Genomic DNA, 17,989 nt, shown 5'->3' with positions numbered 1-17,989 from the left:
AAACACAACATATTTTCATATTTGTAATGATATTTATAACACATAACCACATAAATATTTCCATGCATTTTTTTATGTGGTTACATTTTAACCACATTAAAAAAACATGGAAACAAGATATTTTCGTATTTACAATGATATATATAATGATGTATATAACATATTTTCTTTGTTTGGGTTTTTAACTGTTAAAAACCCAAACAAAGGAAATACGTGTTATTTATTGACATGTAATGACTTTTAACTTGCTACGTTATGCGGAGTGTCAAGGAAAGCAGAAGTGAATGTTCTCGAGACACCTGTGGACCTCAAATAGCAGTTCCTCAGAAACACGAAACTATTTTTTTCTCCATTTTATTCTATAAACCAAGCAATTAAACCTCCTTTACCTCGACTTTAGAAGCTCTTTAATGAGACGTGCTCGTGCTCTCCTCAGTGGGCGTGGTCTCGTAGGGTTACACTGGGGCGGGGGCTGGTAAAAAATGACCACGCCCCCCTTGTTGCCCTTTCTCGCGCGCGCTGGCTTGCTGTGGAGTGGACGCGTGAACTTGAACGCAGCACTCTCATGTCAGTCCAGCCCGGCGGGGGAGACACAAGGAGAAAGCGAGGCCGTCTTATCAGCGCTGTCCTCCCCTCTTCTTTGCGAGCTATATCGCACAACCATCTGGAAGCAAGCGGCTCCTTCTTTGGAGGCGTCTTCTTTTTTTCTTCTTCGTGTTGTTTTTTTTTTTGGAGGGAGAAGATGTCCAGACGTAAACTTGGAAGCAGACCGCAGCACCTGAGTGCAATTCACGGTAAGGACGAAAGAAGCTGTTTTTTTTTAATTTACTTTTTTTTTTTTACTTGATCGATTCCAAATAATTCATTGAATGAAGAGGCTACAGGTAAATTTCTATTATTTTTTATTACTTCTAAAGAATCGATCCTGGATCGGATTTACATACTTTTAAATTATTAGTATATTATTTACAAAATATGGCGACTAAATCAGTTCATAAAAATAATTGAAACTCAAACTTTTAAACAAACCTATGCAATCGACCAATGTTACGTGTGTGTGACCACAACATAGACGTGTGTGTGTGTGTGTGTGTGTGTGTGTGTGTGTGTGTGTGTGTGTGTGGCCGCGCCTTGCAAGTCTGCACAAACAGCCGCAGCTCCGAAACAGGAAAGGTGACATTTTTGAGTAACAACTGGCGAGATCCGACTTCACACTGTACTGTCTGTACCTGTCCTCTGTATAATATCACGCTGCTCATGCTTGGGCAGGTGGATCCAGTCCAGACCATCAAGGTGTGTCCGTGGAGTGGACTCCCTCACCTATATTTTTTCTAACAGTAGAGAAGTGTCCCAGCTTTCTTTTCTACCGGATGACATTGAACCATGCACAAAAAAATGTCACATTCATGTTCCATTAAAAAACAATTCAACATTTTTTTTCGAAAAACACCATTATTAATTTTCCTTGTAAAATCTGTCAACGGTCAATAAATAAATGACTTGCGTGACACTAATGGCCCACGGGCCGCACTTTGGTTGACACATTTTTTTTTTTTTAACCTGGGGGTAATTTTTTTCCGATTTGTGAAATGAGTTCTAAACTTAAAAGTTGCAACCGGATTTGATCCAGATTTAGAGAGCATGTAAATGTGACATAAAACCCGATTAAACGCCTTTTTTTTTTTTTTTTACAATGTAGGCGTAACAAACGCTCGACACTTGAAGCGGCGAATCAGCATCAAAGGATGCGGAGGCCATTTTGATATTATGAATTATATTCATTGTTTGTGCCTTTAAAAAAAATATATCTAATATAAACTGTTCAAACATCACTCCCTCAATCTGTCGCCATTTTTCAAATATGAAAAATCGCTGTTTCATCGTTGAAACGACCCTTTTAGTCCAAAAATAACAAAATACAAATCAAACTTAATATTCCGGTCACTAGGTGTCAGTAATGTTACATCGATGAAACGTGACATTTGACTACTCTCACATTGCATGTCGTCAGCCATTGCACGATAGAGTAACAGCTTCTCCTCCCATTCCGTGTGGAAGTGGTGCATTCTTCTTCTCCTCTGAAACTCCTTAGTTTAGAATAAATGAATTGTCGGCTAACTAGTTAGCTTAGTAGCTTGTGATGCTTAAAGCCGTGGCCGTCTCTTGGGTCCCTGCCTCCTGTGCATTAGAAATGTAGTGTAAACAAAGAATAATAAGAGTGTAAATGTGACTATAGGGGTGTTATTTTATGTTGATAGGGCTCTAATAATGTATTTAGAAAGTCGTGCCTTAAACAGGTTGTCTATGCTATAACTAAAAATTATTTTTAATATTGAATCTTATTGGATTTAATTGTATTTTCACATTGAATTTACATTATTAGTGTTTTTTCACAATGTTTAATTGTATTTTTAACAATTAATGACCATTGGAAACCTTTTTTTTAATTTTTTTCCTCATCTCAGTTTCTGGGTGTCCTTCTTTTGTAATGTTATGATTGAAGTTTTTTTTTCTTTCATATGCATTTGAAGTACACTTTGTCCTACTGCTTTACTTACCTTGGCCTCATTTCTGACTCTTGTTCTAACCACATGTGTCAGGTAGGTCACATGTGAAATTTGTGAGCGTGCACACACACACACACACACACACTTTTATCTTTACACCCTTTTTTTCTCTCTCCACCTTTATTGCATTCTACTTCCTGTTGAGAAAGCGTGTGGTATAGAAGTGTCTGTTTTTTGTTATTATGATGTTTTTTTTTTATTTTTTATTTTTTCAATCAGTTGCTTGAGGTGAATGAGGTGACAGCCCCCGCCCCTCCCCTTGTGTGTGTGTGTGTGTGTGTGTGTGTGTCTTGTGAGCGAGCTGATCAGTTCTGGGTCGCTTGAAGGAAGTGGTCAGTGGCCTGTGAGCAGTGTGTCCTCATTGTTAGACCGCTTCTAACTGACACAAGCGCTTTACATCAAGCACGTCTCTCGCACACCGCTCCGCTCCACGCTTCATACCTTTCTCTTGTGAGGGCATGAAGTCGGAAGTCAAATACTGGCGCCGGACACAACTGCACACTCCTTTTTAGGAAGATAATAATGACGGATGGGAACAGGTTAACAATATGTTAGAGTTTATAAAGTCAGGTGTGATGTTTTGTGTCCTAGACGCTGTTTAAATGCGTCCACTTATGGTAAACAGAGTATTTTGGTACTGAAAACACGCTAGTACGTCGTAAAGAAGTACTTTTTCATATCATATTATGGAAATGGTTGATGAAGATACAGAAAATTCCACGTCCAATGTGTAAAAATTAGGGCTGTTAATGGATTAAAATACTTGGTTGCGATTAATCACATTTTGTCCATAGTTAACTCTCAATTAATCACATTTAATCGCAGATAGAAATACTTTTTTTAGCGATAATAAATAGGGGAAATCGATTTGATGTGCAACTATTATGATGATTATGTGAAAGGATATTGATTTGGGAACGCAATTATTTCAAACAATACAGTCAGCAAGTATGTTTTTGATATATATTATTTTAATATTATATTATGTATATATATATATATATATTATATTGTTATAACATTATTATTATATTAATATTATATATTATATAAAATTATAAAATTATATAAAATTATATAAAATTATATTATATTTTAGAAATATTATTAATATATTATAATATTAAATTAATATTTTTAAAATAATTTTATTATGTAATATATTTTTATATATTGCCATTTTTCTTTATTTTTAGCATATTAGCTCTTAAACTCGCCCACAAGCGTTCAGCAAATACAAAATGTGAGCGAGTGAGACCTCTCACTTATTTATGTCGGCTCAAAATAAGATTTATTAATGATACTGGTTTTAAATTGTAATTGTCTATTTAGGAACATTCCGAAACGGTTATTATTTAGGATTTGCCTCAATGCACCGTTCCTTCATGAAATGGACAAATGAAAATACCTAAAACATACGGCAAAAGTCGGAAAACATTTCATCAAAACTCCAAAACTCAATGTCATTTCATTTTTTTTTACATTAAAATAATTTATTGGCAAATATAACGACATGAACTATTTAAATTTTCACTGTGTATGTGTTTGCATATATACCGCCTGCACACTACACTCCTCCACCGTCCTCCTTCCGTCCTCCAAACTCTTCTGCCACCTTGTGGCCTTTTTTATAGCTTGAAGCTAAAACGCGACAGCCACGTGTATTCGCGGGGGACGTTGCGTCATCGCCTCTTAAGAGACAAACTGAATCTTTGGGATCGTACAATTCCATCGTTGGTATTGAATCGGTTAACGTTCATGTGGCGTAAGTGACGGGAAGAAAAGCTCTGACTCACTTTTTCTGTTTGCATGTATAAATTCGTAGATGAAGTGGGTGAGTGCCATCTGTGACACGAAGCTTGTTTTTCATATTTCTAGATAATTTAATGTACTTTGACATGCATTAATTAGTTTGAATAAATAAAATGTATATTTTCTGCATATATGGAACACGTTTTGACCCAAATATGCTAATGGAAGAAATCTACTGTGTCTTTTGTGTTGATTCTTAGAAGCTGTGGACACGGCGGAAGGAAGCGGACCGCCACAGCATCATTTTCCAGCCATGCAGATCCCCACTGCTTCTGGGGGTCGTGACCTTTTAACCTGCGGCCAGTGCAACCAAGCCTTCCCCCTGGCGCACATCCTGGCCTTCATCCAGCACAAACAGGGCGGATGTCTATCTCGCAACCAGGGGACCGGCGCCAATGCCGCGCCACCCTCACCTGCCCATCAGCAGCTGCAGCATCGACAACGTGTTGCTGGGGCCGCCGTCACTGCGGCCGCCGTGCTGGGACCGGGCTTCATTGAGCTGAGGAGAGAAGAGGCACAGAGGAACCGAAGCTGGGGGGCGGAGCTTGGTGTAAAGGTGAAGGCGGAGCCCACTAAAGCAGGTGAGTATTACAGAAAGCAGCAAAAAAAGCTAATTAGTGAGGCTGATTTTTGTTTTTTTTTTTTTTTTTCCCTCTCCCAAACCCCCCCCCCCCCCCCCGCGCCCCCAGCCCCACCCCCGCGTCCAGCTCATTAGCTAGCCGTTGCCATTAGCAGGCCTTGGTGAGTTAGTGATGCACAGGATAATTGTGGAGAAAAGCAGTGCTGTCAGGAGGGTTTCGGAGGGAACCAAGGGTCCCCCTGGGGGCCCTCCTGCGCCGAGCACCTGAGCTCCAGAGCTGCCCCCCTACCACCCCCCCTCCCAACACACACACACTCCCCTGCCTGCTTGTCTCTAAGGTGAGCAGGTAAACATGTTCCAGGAGCACACGCGTCTTTGTTTATTCGTGAAACACATTGCATGCACACTTTATGGACGGCTTTGCATCATCTCCCTCCACCTGAACTCATATCCTTACTTGTCTCCGCCCCCTAAATTCATACGCCTCTACTTGGCTTATCATTTCTTGACGCCCCCTAAATTCTATTGAATTACATTCAATTAAAATGACTTACGTTTTTCATTCATTCATTCATTTTCTACTCTAACCCTTTCCAAAAGGAGTAGGAAGAAGCAAAGCTTATTAAATGCTACCCCTCCATCTGCTACTTTTACAATCAGTAACTGTTACATTTGTTCACTTCCTGCTTTCCTAATATAGTTTATTCATTCATTCATTTTCTACTGCTTTTCCTCACGTGGGTTGCAGGGGTGCTGGAGCCTATCCCAGCTGTCTTTGGGTGAGAGGCAGGGTACACCCTGGACTGGTGTCCAGCCAATCACAGGGCACATATAGACAAACAACCATTCACACTCACATTCATACCTATGGACAATTTGGAGTCACTAATTAACCTAGCATGTTTTTGGATTGTCGGAGAAAACCCACGCATGCACAGGGAGAGCATGCAAACTCCACACAGAGATGGCCGAGGGTGGAATTGAACTCGGGTTTCCTTCCACCGTGCAGCCTCAATTCAAATCTATATGCCAGTAGTTCATATGCGAAATCAAAAGGATTATGCAAAAGACAGAGCAGCTGACGTCAATGCAGCATATTAAAAAGCTTTCAGCAATGTGCACATTGTAGAAAACATGCAAACTCCACACAGAGATGGCTGAGGGTGGGATCGAACTCTGGTCTCCTAGCTGTGAGGTCTGCGCGCTAACCACTCGATCACCGTGCAGCCCCAGTTTGTTTATTATTATTATGGGTATTTTTTTTGTGTATGTTAGAATCCTCACATTGTCAAAAAAAGATTGTATCCAGATTTGATCCAGATTTTGCCGTAATGTAAATATAGCACAGAAAATCCCATTCAACTCTGTAATGATGATATCTCTGTCTGGATAACGAGTCCGTGTTCAGGTCTTGTAGGAGAGTGCATGAGCGTCCCTGTGCACATGTTGAAACCTCTGGTGTCATTATGTACGCGCACGTTAGCACGAGTTCCTTCCTTTGTGCAACCCTCGTGGGGGGGGGTTGAAGCTGGTGTTCCGTCCATCTACAACCTTCTTCTACCTCCTTCCTACATCTCTTTTTGCTGACAAGGGTGTCAACAGTGTGCAAATTTTTTTTTTTTAGCAGTTACATACTTTATTCATCCGAGGATCACGGTTCAAAGTTTTTAAAAGTGAATGGGAATGTTCCACTGACCATACTGTAATGACTATGAATACTATACTATATATATAGAAATATCATTATATCAACACAGTCTCATTTATTAGAATATAACCAATATAACATCATCAGTAAATGTCAGTTACTTTAATGAGTAGTATTTCGATATTTTATTTAAAAGACACAAAGTACCCCCCTCCGCCCCGCCCCGTAAGCCTGCTTTTCATTGAATTTGTTCATGTTCCGGTAGAAATAAATATGAAAATAAATGTTTCAATAATGAGTACAGATGTTGGCCATTTTCACTTAAACGTAAACATGGGAGACCCCCTGTCCCCTCCCTTGGTTCTAGATCATTCTAGATGGTGACAAGGAGCCCTTTAGTGAATATAATGGGAGAAAATTCAGAATAATTATGGTAATGGTAATAGTCTAATTTCATTTGAACATGCATCAGATTACAATTGAATGCATCACATAATCAGTTCACAGTTCCACATGTCCAAAAGGAGTAGGAAGAAGCAAAGCTTATTAAATCCTACCCCTCCATCTGCTACTTTTACAATCAGTAACTGTTACATTTGTTCACTTCCTGCTTTCAGTTTAATTTTTTATTTTATTTTAATTTTTTAAAATGTTTTTGTCCCGTACCGAAGTACAAGGTGATATGAGCATACAATGACATAATGGGTACCATAGTAAGTGTCAATATAGTGATATATATATATAGCACATCATGACTGGTTCAAGACTCTTCATATTCATCCTTCATCCATTATGGCATCAAGTGTCTATAACAACTATTCTACTTCTAATACATACAATTCTGGGAAAAATTATATTTTATATTTATATTTTATTAAATTATCAACCCGCCTAATGAATGAATGTGCTTTATTTGACTGTTGAAGAAAGTAGAGGTGTAGAATGACGACTACAAGCCCTTAATTTTAGGTGAGTTCACAGTGAGTGAAGTGGTAAAGTTTCCATTGCTGAGGGTTGTGATAAAGGTCAAAAATGAAACTAAGAAATGTGCTGGTGTGTGTGTGTGTGTGTGTGTGTGTGTTTGTGGTGTTGAGGGAAAGTGAAAGAGCAGTTATCCCACAAGCAGACGCCTTTCATTTTCTGCATCTAAGACGTGCAGGGAGGCGGGGTAGAGACTGTTCGGGGGGGGGGGTTAGAGTGGGGATGGATTACTGGAGAGCCTCGTGCATCTGTCTCCTTCCTTTTTATTTATTCTCCTTGTTTGTTTTTTTTTTTTTAATTCATCTCCACCGCCACCCTCGCACCACCTCCTCCATCTTCAACACACTTTTGCTTTGCCCTCTTTCAATTTCTCTCCTTCTTTCCTCCCCTCCTCTGCCTCCCTAGGGAAAAGAGATTCTGCCTGCTGCTCGTTAGCGCTCCCAGCCAATCTGCATTTTTAATTAGTAGTTATTGCTTCTGCTTAATATTCAAGTGCTACCCCGGGCCAAATGGGAATCCTTGCAAAAAAAAAAAAAAACATTGAGGGAGTGGAGGAGAAGAGAAAGCGGCTGTGTATTGTGTTTCTCTGCGGGACCACAAGACAAAAGCCACCATCCTACTACCCCCACCACCCACCACCATCCTGCCGCCCCCTCAGGGATAGATTTGGGGGCGGAGGGCTTGGAGGATGGGTCTGGAGTACAATCCAAAGGGGTGACATATTTTCACGCCCTCCCTCCCTTGCGCTACTTTATAATCTTTTTATGTCATTTTCTTTTTTTATCTCCCGAGCCCTGACCTACCTATCTTTTTTTTCCTGCTCTCACCCCATTTTTTTTTTTTTTTTTTTTAAGAAGCATCCCAACTTCTGGCATCCTCCTCAGGCTAGGTGAAAGGACATGAAGACACCTCAGAGGGAGAAGAAATGGAGAAACAGTTGCTCTCTTTTTCATCTTTCCTCTCCTCCCCCCCTCCAGGAAAATACAGAAGGATTTGACTTGAGGAAACATGAAAGAGGCTTATAGCAGTCGGCTTTGAACCTCTCCAAAAAAAAAAAAAAAAAAGACAGAAAAAATAGAACACTTTCTCCCCCTCCTCAATTTGGAGATCGTCTCTCCAATTTTAATTAATGCAGAAAAGGCCTCATTTGTCAAAGCAGGCTGAGTCAGTGGCTCATTTGCATAAAGCATTCGTTTTCCACGTTCTGCTAATTAGCAATTTGCAGCTTAATTGGAAAGTGTCTCCTCGCTTAGGAGACAAAGCTATCCACGTATAAAAATATCTCCAGATGTACCCGGCAACACGCCTCCACTCCTTTGCGACACTTCCTCTCAGCCACATGTTTGTTCGCAGTTTGTTGGCTGTCTGACATTTTTGCAGTGGCGACACCGCGACTCGTTCATCAATCAGGGATTGCACGTGTACGTTTAAAACTTTGTGGGAACGCGCTGGGGAGGCACCCCCCACCTTGCTTTTCACAAATATGCATGGAAGGGTCAGATGTCCCAATACTTCTGTTCATATAGTATGAACATTCATTCATTCATTCATGCTGGAGCCTATCCCAGCTGTCTTCGGGCGAGAGGCGCGGGGTACACCCTGGACTGGTGGCCAGCCAATCACAGGGCACATATAGACAAACAACCATTCACACTCACATTCATACCTATGGACAATTTGGAGTCACCAATTAACCTAGCATGTTTTTGGAATGTGGGAGGAAACCGGAGTAGCCGGAGAAAACCCACGCATGCACGGGGAGAACATGCAAACTCCACACAGAGATGGCCGAGAGTGGAATTGAACTCGGGTCTCCTAGCTGTGAGGCCTGTGCGCCAACCACTCGCTCACCGTGCAGCCCTCCACATATTTAGTCATTCATTTTCTACCGCTTATCTTCACGAGGGTCGCGGGGGTGCTGGAGCCTATCCCACCTCTCTTAGGATGAGAGGCGGGGTACACCCTGGACTGGTGGCCAGCCAATCACAGGGCACATATAGACAAACAACCATTCACACTCACATTCATACCTATGGACAATTTGGAGTCGCCAATTAACCTAGCATGTTTTTGGAATGTGGGAGGAAACCGGAGTACCTGGAAAAAACCCACACATGCACGGGGAGAACATGCAAACTCCACACAGAAATGGCTGTGGAATTGAACTCTGGTCTCCTAGCTGTGAGGCCTCAATTCAAATCTATATGCCAATATTTTATATGAGAAATTCAAAGGATTATGCAAAAGACAAGGCAGCTGACGTCAATGCAGCATATTAAAAAGCTTTCAGCAATGGGCACAATCACCATAATGGGACCATAACTCCACACAGAGATGACCGAGGGTGGAATTGAACTCGGGTGTCCTGGCTGTGACGCTAACCACTTGGATATACTTTACTGTAGTCAGTGTACAGCTTGTATGGAAGTATAGCTATTGAAAATGAGTCAACACAAGCAAATAGCAAGATGATTAGATGTGTTTTGCCTAAAGTCAAGTACGGTAGTGGTAGCGTCTGCATGAGTGATGTCAGCCTTGGGAAGCTGCGGTTCATTGAGGAGAACGTGTGAAGCAGAGCATGACTCCTGCTGAATTTACTGACGACTAAATTTGTTGAGTCATTTTCAGTCGGTAGTAAATCTGTACTGCTGTACAAGCTGTACACTGACTACTCTAAAGTGTAGAAGACGCAATTCTGCCTAGCAACAAGTGAGAAAAATGAGTACGTTAAAAAGTTGCTCAAAAGCCACCAATCAAAAAGTGCACGTTTCTAGCGAGGCCTCACTAACGCCGCTTTCTTTGTCTGTGTTCCAGCGCCCGAAGAGCCCTCCTACTTTACCTGCCAGCAGTGCGAGAGCGTGCACTCCTCGGCGTGGGCGCTGTTGCAACACGCCCAGCACACGCACTCCTTCAGCATCTACCTGGAGGACGACGACGACGATGATGTCAGAGCATCAGGGGGTCTTCAAGAAGATAACTCACCTGTTGCAGCTACACTGGACCCGCGCCACCTGAGCCAAGCCCTTGCCTCCGCCTTCCAGCCCTCCGCCCATCGGGGGCTCGGTCGCCCCCACCAGACACACGCCGCCCCACCCCCTGCCAACCTGCAGGCTCTGAACTTCTCGGTGCGGCTCAGGGAACTCGCTGAAGGCAACAACAACAACAACCCTGCCAACAGCTCGCCGGTGTCGCCCTCCTCCTCCCCACCAGCCGCGTCCCCTTTTCCTCAAATGGGCGTCCTCCAGGCCGACTTCCACTGCGAGATATGCGACCACAACTTCCAGTCCCTGCGCGCCCTCTCCGCTCACCGCCGAACTCATGCCTGCGAGAGACCATATCACTGTGGAGTGTGCGGCCAAGCCTTCTCCCAGAGCGGCCAGTTGGCACGTCACATCAGGAACCATCACCGTGACGCAGCGGGTGGAGGCAGCGCCTATGAATCAGCAGATATAGTAGCGGCGGAGGGCGCCAGGGGCAGGTTTCAAATGCAGTCAGGAAAAGTGATGGACATGAGAGCACAAGGACCCTCGGAATTGGACAAGCATCCCACCATTCCTTCAGGTCTCATGTTGCTCCCCTCGCAGGTTAGACCTGCAGACAGAGAGCTGCTGAGGCTCTACCAGGCCCCGAGGGACGGTGGCGAAGCGGGGGAGGAGGAGGCAGAGGGACAAGGCGAGACGCGGCACGCCTCACCCTGTGCCAGCCCCTCGGAGGGCTCGCTAGAAAGCGGTGAGACCGGTGGCAGCGGAGAGAGCGGAATCGCTAGCGGAAACTGCACACCTAAACGCCCTGAAATGGGCGAACGGGTGCGAGGTGTCGGCGAGTGGGAAAGCGAACGGGCGGAGATTATTGACTTCAGCTCGGCTAAGGTCAGCGAGGCGGTGCAGGAGTGGCAGAGGGAGAACGAGCGGAGGGGTGGCGGCGGCGGCAACGGCGGCGGCGCCAATGTGACCTCCAGCTCTTCTACCAAAAAGAAGAAAGACGAAGCTTGCGAGTTTTGCGGTAAACAGTTTCGCAACAGCAGCAACCTGACCGTGCACCGACGCAGCCACACGGGAGAGCGACCGTACCGATGCGGTCTCTGCAACTACGCCTGCGCTCAGAGCTCCAAACTCACACGTCACATGAAAACGCACGGCGCACAAGGAGCCAAGGCGCCATTTTTATGCCAGCTGTGCGCCGTGCCTTTCACTGTGTATGCCACCTTGGAAAAGCACCTGAAGAAGGTGCACGGCTTGAGTCACGCCAGCGTCGGCGCCTACGCCCAGGCCAGCGCCGCTGACACGTTGGCTGCCATCAAGGCTGAAGAAGAGGCGGCAGCGGCCGCCGTAGTCGTGAAGATGGAGGAGGACGAAGCCAGTTTGGATCAAACGGAGATGCGGGGTGCCGTAAACATGGAGAACCAAGGACTTACCCAGGAGGGGGGCAGAGGCAGTCCAGCTGTAGATAGCTTAGCAGAGGTGGGCGTGGCTTTGACCCCTGCCCCCTGAGACATTCACAATATAAACTGTACAGAACTGGATTTGCCCTTCAAAATAAAACTTATTAAACTGACAACCTGGAGTAGAAAATAGAACGGAAGCAGACATCATATGCAAAAGCTGCAGGCTGAAAATGAAGTGCCTACTTTGAGACCACAGAACAAAACAGTGACATTCAACTGGGACATTACCAGCGCTGTAGAACAGGAAGTGAGCTACCACAGTCCACGCCAACACAGGAAATCCTATACCGTGTTGCAAACGATGCAATCAAACCGCTTGTCTCTTGACTTGACTGGACAGGCGGTGACGGACATAAACTGTCATGGCGAAGAAATGAATGACGTATAAAAATAAAAGCTCTGTGCAGGTTTTCTTTTGAGAAGACATTTTTAAAGACTTGGAATGAATGCAAACATTGTATGCCTGCGGGTTGTCAACCTGGGCGCTCGTCACTTAAGGTCGTGTTTACAGGGCTCACAGGGGGCCCGGCAAGGTTGTGTCTCACACACATACACACACACACACTCTCCACTGTCTATTCCAAATGTGAATAGACTTTCCAGGATTACTTTCTATGCATACAAACTGTAACCGACCCCCCCTATATGTGTGAAAACGGGTGTATATTATTTTTCTGTTTTGGTGTCTTCTTTATTTTATCTGCTCTTGTTTACATTTGTAAAAATGTCCAACTGCTTAGAGACTGTATTTTTTTAATGCTTTCTAATTTATCAATGCAGCACTTGGTAGTTGTGTCTCACTGTTGCAAGAGTTGTGAGGCCCACTTGGTTGATTGGAGCACTTGAGAGAGAGAGTTTGAATGTTCTTTCTGTGTGTGTGTGTGTGTGTGTGTGTGTGTGTCTTCTACTTGAACTCTGTCCCGTGATCTTGTGTCCAAAGCATGACTTCTTCTGGTCATAATTGCTGTGTTTGTAGCTCATTTTTGATGCTGAGAAACTCATGCAAACACTTTTTTATCAAGTAGAGAGTGTGCCATCAACTCATTTTGTGACTTTTTTTTTTCTTCCAATGTCTGCTTGTATCCATATCAGAGACACCAAAACAATGTGTGTTGTGTAAAAGCAGTGTAACTGTTCAGGGATCAGATAATGTACATAGATTGACAATCTTTGCTGTTATTATTATTGTTATTATTATTATTATTATTATTATTATATGGCTGCCTGTCGCTGTTACATGCCCCGCATCGTCTCCTGCTGATTGTCTCCTTTAGCCTTGACACTTGCTTGTCTGACATCATTTTACAATCTTGTCTTGAGGAGCCTCAATAAAAAAAAAATGAGGTGTATTCTTTTGCATTGTGGTCTGTTTCTTCACTTAGGCCAGGGGTCTCAAACACGCGACCCGCAGGACACTAGTTTGAGACCCCCGCCTTGATATGAAAGTTTGATGTTAGTGTGGCCCACGCAAGTTTGATATGGATGCTGTATGGTATCATGTACCCAGAAAAAAATATTACGTTTGATTAATGTTCATGTTAAAGGTTAAATAACTGTTAATAGTTATCCTCCCTATCCGTGTGGAAGTGGTAAGTTTTTGGCTATTTAAGTTTAAAGGAAATAACTTGAAGGCTACCGTTTAGGTCGCTAGCTCTCTAGTTTGCGAGTTAGCGTGTGTCTCAAGACCCTGCAGTTGCGCAATATGTATAAATGTGACTATAGTTGTGTTTTGTCATGTCTACAGGGCTCTAATAATGCTTTGTTAATTTTAATCTGGAAAAAAATAATTTGTCTACCCATCAACTATATGGTTTCTTAAGTTTTTATTATTTGCTGTTTTATTATTATAATTATATTTTTTATTTATTACTGATTGATTGATTTTCTTTATTCTTGATTTGTTTATTTTCCATCTTATTTTGTAGAAAAATAAAAAGTAAGATATTTGAGAACAGTGGAATGTTTTATCAGAGCTTTTCTTGTAGAAAATTAAAACCAAAGCGAAGTTTTTTAAATGTTTTTGTTTTTAATAAATGCATTTTTGTTTTTTTTTGGGAAAACCTGATGCGGCCCAGTCTCACCCAGACCCGAGCTCCAGTGGCCCCCAAGTAAATTGAGTTTGAGACCCCTGCCTTAGGCAAAGTTAAACCAGCATAAAAGTGTTTGACACTCAACTCCAGAATACAAACAATAGTGATAGAGTCTCTTTGGCAAGCTTACATCATAAACTAGAAATTAGCTTGCTAGCTAATGAAGACAACATATCTTGCTAACTATACAAACATGATTATGTTCTTTTTTTTACTTTTTTCAGAGCACAAAAAGCCCATCTAGTACCTTTTGATCATTGTTCCACCTGCTCAGATTTGAAAATGGTGTGGTCCTGTTGCCTCACGTGACCCTCCCCTGAACCAGGAAGTGACTTGCTGCATAGTTCAGGCAGAATAAAAAAAAAATGGCACAGCCTTATTTGCTTACGCTACACTCTTTTACTAGGACTAAGAAACTAAATGTACTTTCCCTTTGTGTCATTTGAGTCACTCTAAAACGGTTTCACCTAACCTGGAATTAAAATATGGTGAGGTCCAATGGCCATGCTCCCTAAACCAGGAAGTAGTCTGCTAGCACGTGGACAGAATAAAAAAATGGTACAGTCCTGTTGTCGGTTACTAACAGTAATACAGTGCACCACGTTGTTTTTCCATATTTAAGGAATACATTTATTTCCTTTTTTTCTTTTTGTCATTTTAGTCTCAATAAAGCTGTTAGGGGACCTTGGAATTGTCTTTTTCCCCCCTTATACAGATTTAACTCATGGATGATTGGTATGGAATGGGCAACATAAAACCCTGCTCCCAGCATCCCCATTCCCAATTTAAATTCTAGTATTTCCTCCATGAAATTCGATTAATTTATTCCCAACAGTTCTTTACTTTCATTTCATAGAGTGTCTGGCTGCATTGCTTACAGTAGTATACGGTATGTCTATGTTGGAAGACGTTTTTTTGTTTTGTCCAATCAGATTTTAGCTTCTATGTGTTGCCATGTCAATGTAATCTGCCCAGTGCCTTCAGAATCAGAAGTTCTGTCGAATGTCATTCAATTCCCCATGCAATTGGGGTGAAAACAACTGGGTTCAATGTACCCCATCAAAGTGAATCTCTTTGCCGCTCTTTTTTCCCCCTTCCCCCCCTAAATTCAGGGCTATTGGTTTTTTTTCAAAATACGATTGGAAACTCTGAACCCGGAAGTAGTTTGCTGTACACCTGTATGAGCAGAATCCAAATTGGTATGGTCCTCCTGCTGTCTGGAAGTAGCATGCTAGCAGATGAACATAATCAAAACTGGTATGGTATTTGTGTCTCACTGAGCTCCACAATGTTTTTAATTTATATCGGATGAATTAATTGTCTTTTTACGGTATGAGTCACCATAGAACTATGGCGTGAACTACATAATTAAAAAATGCTGTGATCCTGTTGTCATTAGCCTGCTAGCTTATGAACGTTTTTTTTTTACCATTTACCATCATCGTTGATTTACTATGAACCAGGAAGTAGCCTGTTTGCTAGCATGTAGAGACGGCTAAACACACAAACACGATTAAGTTCACTTTTGTTTACAGTTACTATTATTAGATGTCATTTCTCTACTGAATCATTTCTCTACATTATTGTTGTACTGCCCTGCAGTGTGGGACTTGCATAAAAAAAAAAAAAGCTTTTTGAAACTATTTCTAAGCGTCTCTTCTCAGCATGGTGTTTTCTTAGTCAGTGTTTTCTCTGAGGAACCCAGTCAGCGCTGACTTATTAATTTTTAATGCAAGTCTTTGGGTGAGGGACCCTCGCTCCTTGTTTACATCCTTGTGATGTTCCCGGCTTTGTGCGGAGACGTTTTTAATGTTATTCTAGTGGTGTGTGTACTTGTTCTCCAGCAGGTCGCGGGACGGGTGCAGAGAGCGGTGCTGACGATGGGACACGGCAGGCTAAGATTTCTCAGGACACAAAACTGTGGAGGGGGGGGGGGTTGGTTATTGTTTGCAGGCATTTTGGGAGGCAGAGCAGGGTGAATGGGGAGTGTCAAGGGGTTGGGATAATTGCTGACTCTATTTTAAGGACATAAAAACCTCTGCACCAGCATCTTGGCCGCAACCACCCCCCCCCTCCTTTCCCCATGAAAATGAAGTTCTATGATCCCTCTAGCTCATTAACAGCAGGTCTTTTAATGAGCTTTCAACAAGGTGGGGGTTGGGTAGATGAGGATGAGCAGGGCTGGGGGGGGGGTGAGTTATTGCACCAGATGTACACACGCCCACTCGTACCAATTACCACTGTGTTATAGAGAATAAAGTGGAAATGATGACAGAAGCCAATGGCCCGCCCCTCAGACTCAGATGAGTCAGTTTTTCCGTTTTGCTCCACAGAGACAGAAAAGAAGGAGAGAGGGAGGGGAGAACGTCCAGGTGACAGGTAACATCTTCCACGTCTTCCTCTGCTAAACTCCGCCGTCCCCTGTCACGGAGGCGCCACCCTGGCCGCCATTTGGCGCTTGTATGAGCCCAATTATGTAAGGTAAGGTGATACGCGGCAGAACCTGCAGCCTTGTAGGCCTATCTTTTCCACCACGTCCCTGAGTGCCCCTTTGTCCTTCTTTGCAGGGCACACCTCTCTGCTGTCCTTCACATGCCAGAGTCGACACGAGCCAATCACAGCGGCAACTTGTGGTCATCGGCCAATAGGAGAGTCAGGTGTGTTTCTTGACCAAGTGACTGTCCCTTCACTGCAGTAACATGGACTTTGCCCCCTATTAGCACCATTGAGACATCTACACACACACCACACCTCAAACCATAAACTGCCATGTTGGACACTCACATTTGTCCTTATAAAGATTATAATGATCTGTTTGATTAAGAGGTATTCATATATTCAATGTGATGTTTATTATTGTGTCTGTAGTTTACTATTGGTATGGCAATGCATTAAACTGAGCTGTTTCTAATATGTAGGTTACTTAGTGTAACTTCAGATAAACTCGCAGGGCCAGCTAGCTGGCCTACAATAAGGTCAGCATCTGATACGTTGATCCGCCATTACGCCCACAATGGCTGACTGAGGAGGGGAAATTGACAACAATTGTTTAAAATTGTTGTTTTTGTTATGTTTTTAGATAAATATTGATTCAGAACTCGTCCACGTGATTGATGATCCACAATTTAGTCATGTTACATTTGGCCGAGCGCAGTACTCTACAAGTTACTCATGCTGGAAGTTACTGGGAGAAATGAAGTCAGGTGTATTGGTGACTATGTGGTTGAACATAAAGGGTTAAATGGGTTGCTTTTTATAATGGGAACTGGATTTCTAATCCCAGATATAGTATGGCGGCAATATATACAGAAAAATTATATTCTAGATAGCTAAGTCCTCACAAAATGATTGCAGAAAGTAACATAAAACATGAAGATTCAAGTGAGATAAATAGCTGATGACTAAAATTTTAAATTTTTGTTTCACGACACGATGTCCCGGGTGGTATAGAAGTGTTTTGGGGCAGGTAGGGGAGGCTCACTGCCAAACCTGTGAGCCTGTAGTATGTTTCATTTTCAAAGAACAAAACATTAGGCACAAATAAAAGCCCATACAAATTAGCACATCGAAAGGGGCTCGAGGGTGAGCCTTGGGGAACTCAACAATTCATGTTGTAGTTTTGTTCGACAAAATCGCAAAAAAGTACAATAATCTAGCACTGTCAGTCATGTATGGCATCCAAAGCCACACTTCCAAAATATATATATATATAAAAAAACCAAAACACTAACTAAAGTGATCCCGGCCTTGTGGCTAGTCACGGTCATTATGCACACACAAAGCACACTTTTCTGCCAACACTGGTGCACTCTCTCATTCCGATTAAATTTAAGATGATTAGCTGTAAAACTTGCACAACAAAGGGAA

The 17,989-nt window shown here is 42.7% G+C and overlaps 1 protein-coding gene and 1 long non-coding RNA gene across 3 annotated transcripts; both read left to right on the top strand.

Annotated features, from left to right (window-relative positions):
* Positions 1-509: 509 nt before the first annotated feature.
* On the top strand, positions 510-13,634 carry znf296 (zinc finger protein 296). 2 transcript variants are annotated; one of them, XM_058079259.2, is made up of 3 exons: positions 510-794; positions 4,583-4,960; positions 10,403-13,634. In XM_058079259.2, exons 1-3 carry the CDS (start codon positions 566-568, stop codon positions 12,076-12,078), a joined length of 2,283 nt encoding a protein of 760 aa, XP_057935242.2. In that variant the 5' UTR covers positions 510-565; the 3' UTR covers positions 12,079-13,634. The 2 variants fall into 2 exon arrangements, with proteins under 2 accessions (XP_057935242.2, XP_057935241.2); XM_058079258.2 differs by having other exon boundaries at positions 511-794; positions 4,580-4,960.
* Positions 13,635-15,262: 1,628 nt separating this feature from the next.
* On the top strand, positions 15,263-17,525 carry LOC144899632 (uncharacterized). The gene is made up of 3 exons (XR_013627919.1): positions 15,263-15,379; positions 16,456-16,603; positions 16,690-17,525. It is a non-coding gene; the product is annotated as an uncharacterized LOC144899632 (long non-coding RNA).
* Positions 17,526-17,989: the final 464 nt, after the last annotated feature.

The sequence above is a fragment of the Doryrhamphus excisus genome, linkage group LG8 (genome assembly GCF_037039965.1).
Source record: "Doryrhamphus excisus strain RoL-2023G ecotype Guam linkage group LG8, RoL_Dexc_Guam_v1.1, whole genome shotgun sequence".
Classification (NCBI taxonomy): Eukaryota; Metazoa; Chordata; class Actinopteri; order Syngnathiformes; family Syngnathidae; genus Doryrhamphus; species Doryrhamphus excisus.
Note: the sequence above shows the minus strand (reverse complement) of the source record. Positions and strands in the feature narration are given on the sequence as shown.

Coding starts and splice junctions, on each gene's coding strand:
- znf296 (XM_058079258.2), top strand. CDS start 566: ATGTCAGTCCAGCCCGGCGGGGGAGACACAAGGAGAAAGCGAGGCCGT. Junction 795..4,579: donor GCACCTGAGTGCAATTCACG/GTAAGGACGAAA, acceptor GTTGATTCTTAG/AAGCTGTGGACACGGCGGAA. Junction 4,961..10,402: donor GGCGGAGCCCACTAAAGCAG/GTGAGTATTACA, acceptor TCTGTGTTCCAG/CGCCCGAAGAGCCCTCCTAC.